General features: G+C 37.6%; 1 protein-coding gene across 3 annotated transcripts in view; it reads left to right on the plus strand.

Annotated features, from left to right (window-relative positions):
* The window catches only part of LOC140484742 (heterogeneous nuclear ribonucleoprotein D-like), a 33404-nt gene extending 22530 nt beyond the window's left edge, over positions 1-10874 (plus strand). Inside the window, exons 3-9 of one of the 3 annotated variants that reach the window (XR_011962319.1) lie at positions 2641-2799; positions 3426-3557; positions 3751-3844; positions 5679-5846; positions 8145-8256; positions 9789-9874; positions 10500-10874. Coding sequence is in view for 2 of the 3 variants with exons in the window: in XM_072583538.1 (XP_072439639.1) it covers positions 2641-2799; positions 3426-3557; positions 3751-3844; positions 5679-5846; positions 8145-8221 (630 nt within the window). In the remaining variant the exon portion in view is untranslated. The remainder of the gene's footprint in view (positions 1-2640; positions 2800-3425; positions 3558-3750; positions 3845-5678; positions 5847-8144; positions 8257-9788; positions 9875-10499) is intronic. The other 2 variants (XM_072583538.1, XM_072583539.1) reach the window with 2 other exon arrangements.
* Positions 10875-11402: the final 528 nt, after the last annotated feature.

The following is an 11402-nucleotide window of genomic DNA, read 5'->3' on the forward strand; positions in this document are numbered from 1 at the left end:
GGGGGGGGGGGGGGAGAGAGGAATGGGGGGGGGGGGGGCGGGAGAGAGAGGAATGGGGGGGGGGGGAGAGGAATGGGGGGGGGGGGGGAGAGGAATGGGGGGGGGGGGGGGGGGGGAATGGGGGAATGGCAAAAGCAGATACAACTTATCCTGATCTTTGAATATTCAGCTGTGAGTGCATGAGATGAATTTGGATGCCTGGAAATTCTTAGCTGAGTGAAATATTCCTTGTCATGAATGAATTTCTTCTGAAAGCAGTGTTTTGGCAATGATAATGATTGGACTTGAACCCTTTGCAAGAGCTTGTTTAATTGGCAGCAAAATTGGAGTTGGGAGATGGGTTGGCATATATGCTTTGTCGGGTTCCTTAGGGAAGTGACACAAAATTTGAGCTTAATTGAATTTTGACTATGAAGCCAGGGAAACCCTTGTATTCTGTGAAATATTTCACTTGAGAATAGTATGAAATGGGTGCTGCCATATTAGATGTGTTGGTAATCTGAATATGTGCAACTGTTTGTTAAACAGTTCACTTCAGTTGTAATATGCAAGCTTTTAAATTTATGTATGCATGCCCTTATACATAAAATGTCTGAGATGACACATGAATACCCTCTCTTTCTTAGGTTTATAAAGTACCTTTCACAATCATTGACCATCCTAAAGTGCTTTTGAATCAGTTACCCCTGTAATCGTGGAGTGAAGGCGATCAAGGAACTGTAAAACATTGCCAGGTACCCAGTTTTAGTGATGCTAGTTGAATATTGGAGGGCAACTTTTATGTTCACCTGAGAAGCAAGATGGGGCCTAGTTTTAAGCTTACGTTGGACAGATAGCATCCCTGGCATTTCAGAGTTCCCTTAGTCATGAACTTTAGTGTGAAATTAGACTGGTTATATTTGCTACTAGCTATTGATCATATTGAGATGTCTACTCATATTAATTTTTAATTGAATTACCTGAAGTTTAATCTAAACTAACACTGTGTAATTGACATCATGCTGAAAAAGTAGCAACTCCCAGTTTTGCAAGCCGAACAAGATTTTGTGCATTTGGCTTGTCCTGCTGTAGTTCCTGTAATGCTGCTGTTCCTACAATTTCATCAGGGTAAATTCCAAACTACTTTGCCATTCTATCAATCACATTTCAATCTTTTCCTGTCAAGTTATGTTGTGAATTGGTGGTAACAATGCTCTCCTTGGTTGTGAGGCTGAGAGATGCAATATAAGTAGTGTTGGAGAGTGTTTTCATGCATTCTGCAGCTGATATTTACTGCAGACGCCGTGCACCAGTAAGGGAGTCCAGTAGTAGGGAAGGCAAATAAGAAATATAGTTTCCTAGATTATGTCAATCTTCTGAGTGCGGTTGCTATTGTTTCCATCCAGGTGGCGGGTGAATAATCCAAAAATCTCTCTCCAGCCTTATTATTGATGGAAGGAGGTTAACTGATGACTCACTGGTTGTCGTGATGCCAACCTCTGCTTAGCCCTTTTAGCCAAGGTTTTGATGTGTCAACTTACTCATTTTATTTGTGACTACAAGGTGTTGATAGTCCACTAGATCAGACTAAAAGTGGTCAATGTTTTCAGTGTTTGAAACCTAATACTGTACTGCAGCAGCTGGGAGAGACTGTTTCATTGGAGGATCGACAACTGGATAGAAGAATTGGAATCCTTGACAAATAGTCGCATTCTTACTACCTGAAGATGATTGAAGAACAAATAAATAATATGGAGCAACTGCAAGACTGAACAGTTTATTTAGTTAACTGTCAGTCACTTAACTGCTCCAGTCTTATATGGTCTAAATATTTTTCTCCTTTATTGGCAATCTTGTGAATTGTCCTGTCGATGGAAGCTGAAACACTTTGCCAAGTGTTTTTAAATAACAATTTCTGATAGACTGAGCCAACCATTAATTTCTGGGCATCAGTATTAGTAATTATATTATGTAAAATGTAAATTTATTCTTGTAGATTAGATGCTTTTTATTGATTGTGGAGATGGATCTGGTCAGCTGTGTTTTATCATCCTTGCACCGACACAATATGCTTGCCTTAGAGGAAGTCAGCATTACTCTGTTTACCTAATCAATTTGAAAAAAAGATAACCTACATTACTTTGTAACAGCATGTCCTCTACTTTTAAAGGTGTAGATTGTCTAAATATTTGGGCCATGAGAGGACAAAACTGGCTATGAAAACCAAGTTTGGTTAATCTTACATTGAGGCTGAATCACAATTTTACTTTATTGCAGCTTTATTTTTAACATTAATTTCAGTAAGTGTGTATCTCTTTCACACATACATTGATAAATGGTAACCTGTTATAACTTTATTTGAGATGGTTCAATACCAAGGACGATAGGTTTTGAATGCTGTTTAATTGTACAAGTAGATATTGAACCATGTTTAGCTAGTGGCCTTCAAGCTTGAATTAAGATGACAGGTTTACATTTTGAAGAGAAAGTTTTAAAGAGAAATAAGATTACAAATGGTCAAAAAAACTTCTTGAAATGATCAAACATATTTCACTTGTAAATTTGAATATTACCTTTCACTATTTCAATTATCGGTAATCTGCAGGTTGAAGTATGATACATTCGATCAATACAGTATAAATTCTTTGTTTTAAAACTCAGGTGCTGAATAAGGAACACAAACTTGATGGGAGAGTTATTGATCCCAAGAAAGCCCAGGCTATGAAGGGTAAGGAACAAATTAAGAAGATCTTTGTTGGTGGTTTGGACCCTGATTGCCCGGAAGAAAAAGTGAGAGAATATTTTGGAACCTTTGGAGAGGTAAGACCTTGATTAAATTGAAGGCTTGTATACTATTTATGTATGCCAATTTATTTATGTTGTAAATAGGCTTATTTTTGAATGCTAATTAGTCTGAGGAGTCACATTAACATGATCTTGTTTACTTCTGTTGCATCAAGATTTAAAAGGCTTTTCTTATTGCACAGTTTTAGTCTAGTTCCACATTCATAATTGCCCAAATGATTTGTTTTGAAGTGCTGTTACTGTTTACCTGGGAACTAAGTGGGTAAATCTACTTTTAAAATGTCCATATTTCTCCATTTTGAATCTCATGTTTGCACATTCAGTTTGGTTGAAGTTTCTTCTCCCAGTGCTTTCAATGCTGTATCAAGCACAATCATTTTTTTTTCCTGTGGAAAATTAATTCGGAAGGTGTTATATTCGGAATTATGTATTTCCTGATTTCACTGAGGATCCTGATCCTTTTCTGAAAGGAGGGAAAAAGATATATTCAAGAGGTTTTGGAGCTTTTTAGATATGCTGATTAATTTCTGCTATTGACAATTTGTTTATGTGCAAAGGCAAGAAAGTTGTCTGTCTTGGAATTTAGGAACATTAGTACACATCCATAACTGAACAACATAATTAGGTTTGTTTATTTGCAGATTGAATCTATTGAACTCCCTATGGACACAAAGACCAACAAGAGAAGAGGATTCTGTTTTATCACATTCAAAGAGGATAATCCAGTGAAGACAATAATGGAAAAGAAATTCCATGATGTTGGAACAAGCAAGGTGGGATATGTTTTACTATTGTAGTGATTGTGTAGCAGATACTTGTACAATCCTGTTAGTCATTTCATGTAAAGAGCAAGCGAAGATTGTATGATTAGCTGCACAACTCCATTCACATTCTAACACGTTTTCATACAAGACCTGTATCTATAAAGCAATGCCAAACTTAAATGTTCTTTGTTTCTTCCTGAAGGTTGAAATCAAATTGGCCCAACCTAAAGAAGTATACCAACAGCAGCAGTGGGGAGGCCGAGGTGGTTTCACTGGAAGAGGAAGAGGTAGAGGAGGTATAATGTATTGTGATCTTCACCATGGGAAACTACCCCAGTACAACTCTGAGGTCATAACTCAGGGTTTCTATTATAGAGGCCCGATCCTTGAATTGTAGCAGATGTGACACTGGGTTTGTAGAAATAACCACTCACATGCATGTGTTCATTAAGTGGGTATGAAGACAATGCTAAATTCCTGGAGGTGACTTGAAGTGAAAAATCCAAAGAGTTAACTGAAGTCATGAGATAAAGTTAAGTTTTACACTTGAATTCACAAGTCTAGAATTCTGAAATTATTCCCACAAGTTCATTTTATAACACTGTATGTGTGTTGAAGTTGAACGTTGTGCTCACCAAGGAGATATTATTAATCAGTCTGAAATGGACCATAGTCCATTTAAGACATCCATATTCATTATTGAGCATTCCTAACTGGTGTGCCACAAGTTCCTGAGAATAAGATGTTTATTCTTGGTTCCATTCTTGTTCCTTGAATCCAATCTTCTGACTTTACTTGCATGAGTTTAACATTTTCCATTTCATTGTGGAATCTGAGATTATTAATCTCTAGTTTGACAGATGAATGCACCAGATGGTAAAATAAAACTGAACCATGTTTTCCCAAGTTGTGTGCATGTGCCAATGTTCTACGCACGGTGATTGGCATTGGCAAGCCCGTCACGGCATTAACAGCTCTTTCCAGAAATTGTTACAATGCACAGTCCTTGGAGACTCATGCAGCTAGAAAGAAAATTGGAGGAAATGTTGCCGTGGAGTGCATGTTCTCAATTTGTTCTTGTATTCTGTCTGGGACAGTGGACATGATTGCCATCCCCTGCTAAGTCAGACTACTGGTCTGTGTTCACCCTTGTTAACTGTAGTCTGTTGGGAAGAAAGACGCTGATGTGGGAGAAAAGCTTGTGGTTAAAAGCACTTCACTGTGTCTTTAGACAGCCCCATATTCTGACTTTCAATTAGTCATAATGCAGGCAAGGGTTTCTTACATTGAAAATATTATGTATGACTGGATGAATGGAATTTTGTTAGTGATTCAGAGGAATGTGAGGAAAACTGTTAGCTAATCAGTTATGTCTCAGGGTCTCTTATGAGACCCTAACATGTGGATAGATCCTCTGGCTGTCTATTAAGGCTATGAGATTTCTGACAGACAACATGGACCTACCTCAGTTTCTATTTATACTATTTGCCAAAATTCTGAGAAGGGCCCAAATCTGCAGTCGCCTTCCATGAGGTAGAATATGACTGTTTCAGCCAAACTAATTCTTTCTTTTCTTCCTTTCCCTGGGATTATTCATTTATCTAACTCAGTTATGGCTAAGATTGAGATAAGTGGATCCCTCAAAAATTTGTCTTGCTCACCCTGCAATTCTGAAGAGAACTACTTCATCTGATTTCTTCTAGTTTATTTTTGCATATTAAAGAATATGTGCTAGGTTAAGCCATTTGGCTCCACCATTCAATAGGTTTATGGCTGAACTACCACAATTCTACCACCTCATGTTATCACATATTCCTTCCTTCAGTTTGTTTTCAAAAATCTATTGATTGTTATTTTGAAAATATTCAACAGAGTATTCCCCTCGGATAGGGAATTCCAAAAAGACACAACCCTTTCTGAGTGAAGAAAATTATTTTTGTCCTTGTCCTAAATGGTCCTTTATCCTAAGACTGTGACACCATATTTTGAACTCCCCAGCAAGGGGAAAACATCCTATCAACATTGATCCTATCTGGGCCTTCAGGAAGTTTAAATGAAGCAAAGTTAATGTCAGAGGTTATAACTATGAACAGTTTTGAATTGCTGACTGTTTGTGTTTGCCATTTCTAGGACAAAGCCAGACGTGGAGTCAAAGCTACAACAGTAACTATTGGAACCCAAGTTATGGAAATTATAACTATGGCTATAACCAGAATTATGGTGGATATAGTGGCTATGACTACCCAGCATACAACTATGGCTATTATGGTTATGGACAGGGATATGGTGATTATAACAGTAAGTTTCATAGATCAGGAGTTGCTTGACAAAAATCCAGTAAGTAGTCCCTTGGTCTGTCAATTTGTTGAGTTGTTGATGTCAGCTAATCCATAGTGGCAATTTATTTGCCAAGAAAGGAGAGACAAAGTGGAGAGCGGCTGGTGTGAGTGATATCAACAGATTTCATTTTGGTAGTGGGTCACAGATCAAACTATAGTATGTATATGGTTCCAAGGAACTTTGAAAAGGAAATGTTTGCCTTTTTTTTTGAAATGAAAGTAAGTTTGTAGTTTTGCCCAAATCTGTGCTTGAACCTTCGTGACCTGATTGTCAGTTGCTGAACCAAATAAACCAAGGATGGCTATTATACACCATTTAATTCATTTCCACTTGGACAGTGTTTTTTTTAAAGAAGACTTCCATTTCAGTATCACCGTTCACATTCTTGGCACATCTCGAAGAGCTTTACAGTTATTTTTGCAGTGCACCCACTAACATCAACAAACTTGATCATAATTAAGTCCCTCCGACAGCAGTAGTGATCAGAGTATTGATTTTCAGTGTTGGTTGAGGCACATATATTGGGCCAAGGTATCATGGAATACCTGCTCTTTCAGTAGGATCTTGATCACCCACAGCAAATGGAACCTATGTCAAAGGTGCCCTCTTTCAGATGAGACTGAGGTATTCCCACAGTACTGCACAGGATCGTTGGCTTAAATTTCTTGCTCAAGTCCCTTGGAGTGGAACTTGGACTTATAGCCTGATTCAAAGACGAGGGATACCAGTGATCATAGTCTATGTTGGATTTGGCCTAAAACACTGCAGGAGAATCCAATAAAGCATATTGCAAGGGCTTTTACTCCTAGTATACCTCAAGAGACATTGGATGAGAACACAATCAGGATTGACTGCAAAGCTGCAGGCCATCAATTGTTTGCCAAGGTGTTGCTCACGTAGCTGAGGTGGGGTGTCTGAAGAATCAAAACAACAAGATGATACTGTCTCTGGGAGGAGGAGTAATAAATTGTCCTTGCTTTTGGACATTATGTCCTGGAAAATTTATACTATTCCAGGAATCCCCTCTAGTTAGCTTGTTAATACATGTAACATGATGCGATCCCTCATTTCTGAGTGATCTCCATTGAGAAACTTTGGAATCTTCTTTAAAGCTTCCTCAAAACCCTAAACAACTGAATCAATGACTTTTAAAGTTTGTGTGTCAGAAAAGAATTGCACCAAATGTGGACATCAGTGGATGCCAATAATAATGATAAGCTTTTCACTGTTGCTCAAAATTGTCTGTGTTACATCTTGGGCACCAGTTTAATATGAGTGTCTAGTTAATTGGATCTTTAGCCTGAGAAGATATCTTGTATATAGCCATGGCAGTTGAGCACTACAACACAAACTCTTGGCTACAGTTCTGCTCAAACTGCTAATCTGCCATACAAAATAACAGATCAGAGTGAATGTTGTTTGGAAAAATATCTAAAAACGGAGTTCAAAGAAATGGGAATGTCTGCTGCCAGCATTGCACTGCTGTTCAAATAGGTTATTTCAATTTGAATTGAACTGGTAGGCATTCTGAACTTTAGAACAAAGGAACATCTCTTCCTTCTTTGCATAAACTCATCACATTTAAAAGAAAGGCTTACTGGTTTGATTTAAATAAGTTAGCATTTTGCAATACAGCCATGCCACTGTGATCACAAGAATTTCTCTTGAGATTATTGACATCATGAATTGAATGTAGGCCTAATTTATAAATGTTGAGATAAAGTTGTGACTTATTGCATGTATCTTAACATTAAGGATTAGTGAATAAACTTGCATGCTATTCTAACCATACCCAATGCCAACTAAGTACCTCTACCGTCTGGTTTCTGTTATTTAAGCATACATAGCAATGTCTTATAAACTATGATGGGGTAGATGGCTGTTTATGCTTATTGGTGTTGGCTGTGTGGTTAAGGAAAAAATGTTGCCCAGAGCGCTTAGCTCTTCTGAATAACACCATGCAAATTTCTAGATACATCACAGTAGGCAGATAAGACCTCTGCATTGCACCTCATTTTGAAGATGGCACCTGGACACTGCAGACTACTTCTGCATTGTAAGCATCAAACTAGATTTGTGTTCACATCCGAGAAGGTGCTTGGGACCCACGGCCCCCCCGACAGAAGAGGTACGAGTGAACACGGTTGAGCCACACTGATACCTGATAAGGTGTTGGATGAACAGAAGTTTACTTCAAAAGGTAGTCAACAATTTGAGAGTTGACAAATCCTTTTCTTCAACTAATTTTGCTTTCAGGTCAACCAGGCACCTATGGTAAAGCTCCTAGGAGAGGAGGAGGAGGAAGTGGCCAAACTCAGTATAGGCCTTACTAGATGACTTGGCCTTTCCGAAGCTCTCCATGAACAAGGTAAAGCCTATGTTTCGCAGATACTTGAGGAAAACGTATATTTGTAATTGAAAAGCTAGTTCAACGCTGCTTGGTTTTAAAATTGTTCATAAAATTGCCCTTGCATTCCATTTACTCTTTTGAAGGCAGCAGCATTTTTAGTATGTACAGTATAGGCAAAAAGAAACACCCTGACCACAAATTTACCTGAAACCTTTTGTCAAGTTCTGATCTGTTGTGAAAACTTTTTTTTAGCGATCAATTGGAGGTCAGTTGCTTTAGTAAAATTGTTACACTCCCATTCACTTTTCATGAGAATGTCTTGTCCTTAAAAGTGTATGTGTTGCTGTTCTACCGTGAAAATGCCACTCACTATCCTGACCTGGAAATATATCACGATTCCCCTTCAGTGGGACTGGGTGAAAATCCTGAAACTTCTTCCCTTATGGCATTTTGGGTGGCCCTATAGCAAATGGACTGCAGTGGTTCAAGAAGGCAGCTCACCACCTCTACCTCAAGGGGCAATTACACATGGGTCACAAATGCTGGGCAGCAAGCGAATCCCACTTCCCTTGTGTGTAAAAAAAGACTTTTTAAAAATGGCCTTCATTGCTTGGCTGGAGTGATGAGGATGATCTTTTTGGTAGGCTTTAGAGTTGTTTTTGTAAGGTGCAATAAAGTTGAACCCTCGGTTGCGAAAAGGTTGAATCCCCCACCTTTTACATTTTTGAATTGGCAAATCATGGGATTCTGGCTGCTTTGGACTTGAGTTTTTTTTATATAAAGAAACGCTTTAACCTTTTTGATTTTTCTAATTTGACTGAATCTTTGTGATGATGATCAGACAAATTTCTAAATGCACTTGGGGCAGTGGAGAGTTTTGCAAGGATTACAGCCAATATGAGTTGGGAGGGCATGACAAAAAGGGAGAGGCATGAGGGACTGGAAACTTAGTCTCTTTCATTGAACAGCAGACTTATTGGCACCCCAGATGACATTTAAAAATTGATAGCATGCTTCATTTTGAATTGTCCATTGTCTGTGGAACATAAGTTTTCCTTGATAGTAATCATATTATGGGTATGTAAAGAAGTCCTGCATGAAAATCAAAGCTGTATTGTGAACTTCTGAAATAGGTAATGATTATCAGATTCTAATAATAATAATAAAGCCATTCAGAACTTTGGCAGAATTTAACTGGTATGTGTCACCTTAACTGTTTGCTTCCAGATTGAACTAGCTCTTTAAACTGTGTTTTGTAATCTAGATTTTTAAATCAGTTATAATTTTATGGTGCAATTATATTGCATTATTCTAAGTATTAAATATGGGTTTAACGTTTTTATTCTCCCATTTAACTCTTTCTTTTGAGCTTTACATAAATATGTACAGCAGTAAATAGTGTAAGGATAACCTAGACCTATTTGAACACTTAATGAGTAAAAGATCTCAGGTAATGTACCATAATGGGTTTTAAGAATATCAGAGCAACAGCCTGATACGAATTCTACCAGTCTAATTCTGACTTGTACCGTTATGTTTGTACCTGCCAGTGGGAGCTTCATTGCAGGCCATGTCACCATGACCACACGATTCGCACAAGCCTGCACATTGTGGACAGAATTCGAGATGCCCTGTGGTATGGTCTCTTCCAACCTTCTGTCTCACCATAAAGATTAAAGACAGTTTAAAAAAAACTCTAATTATACACTTTCATTCACGCAGACATTGTTTTTCCTTTTTTAAAAATAAAATTATGTAGCAATATTTTCTTTACAGGCTCAAGTTAAGTGGTAATATAGCCATGACCTCCTGTTTCTTCAATGGATAAAGCCGTTCTTACACATTGTGCTTTCTATTAATAGTGTGTAATTTGATAATGTACTACCAATTGCTAAATAATGCTTGCTTTTTTCTTTCTATAGCACAGTAGTGATGAGTGACTCATGTCTGTAATGTTAATGGACTTGTATATTACAGCATCTGCCGTGTGTGATATATAGTTTATGTATTGTAAATGCAGTTGGCTTAACAACTGAAGGCTGGGCCCAAGAGCATGGAGGACTTGGATAATTCCTTGAAGATACTACTAACCAAAAAAAAAATATAGTTTTGCTCATCAAATCTGCTAAACACATATTGATAAATAGAGAAAACATGTCTCGGCCAGCCCAGTACTTCACACAGTTAGTGTGTGCTCTTTTATTTAAATAGAAACTGAGATAGAAGTTTAACCTTGCTATGTTGTTCCTTCTGTTTTCCAGGTGGCAGCAACTATTATAACAAGAGGGAATGGACATCTTTTGAAATCCTTTAAGAAGTGAAGAAACCTGTCACAAATTTTGTTTTGCATTATGGGCAGTGTTGGATCTGGTGGACTTTTTTGCGTTTCCTTTGTAATTTTTAAATGCAAGTAATATTTGATGACTGTGACATTTTTTTGTAAAGGAGAAAAAGTTGTTGTGTGAAGTTTTTAAACTAATATAATGTACCACCATTTAGTTTTACTGCTGGTGAGCACATCGTGGATCAGTGTGGCAGATGTAAGGGGAAAATGTTTTTTTTGGTGTATGAGCTCTGTGAAATATTTCCATTTGTAACTCCTCCTGCGTGATTAAATAAAAACCTTTGTACGTGTTCATGGCATCTCTATTATTTTAACATTCCTCCCCTCTCCATCATTAAAATTTATATTACAACAGTACCTGTGAATGAGCTACAGTTTAAATGTATGGAATATGTGATCAATGAATGAGATAGGATACTCTTTAAATATGGTCACCGTGATCCATTTGTAGTTGCATCCAACAAATCACACTATAAGCATAAAGCACTTGTTTTGTATGTGAAATTATCAAAAGAAGTAATGTGTAGTAATGGTAGGGTCTTTGGAATCCAATATGCAGTGATTTTATGGTATCCACTGTAACTAAATGCTTTGTGTGTTCACTGAAATTAAGATAAATTGTGACTGAGTTTGCATTATAATATTCTACATTTTAAAAATGTTCTGTACAGTTGGGCTGTATTACCTGATGGGAGACATTTGACGTAAATTTCTTTGGCAGCAGAATGGGTCAAAGCTCGTTACATTGGATTTTATCCCAAGGACAATTTGTCCCAAATACACCAATGAACGTTATTGACATTCATTTGGATGTGAGTTC

Source organism: Chiloscyllium punctatum, chromosome 13 (assembly GCF_047496795.1).
Source record: "Chiloscyllium punctatum isolate Juve2018m chromosome 13, sChiPun1.3, whole genome shotgun sequence".
NCBI classification, from domain to species: domain Eukaryota; kingdom Metazoa; phylum Chordata; class Chondrichthyes; order Orectolobiformes; family Hemiscylliidae; genus Chiloscyllium; species Chiloscyllium punctatum.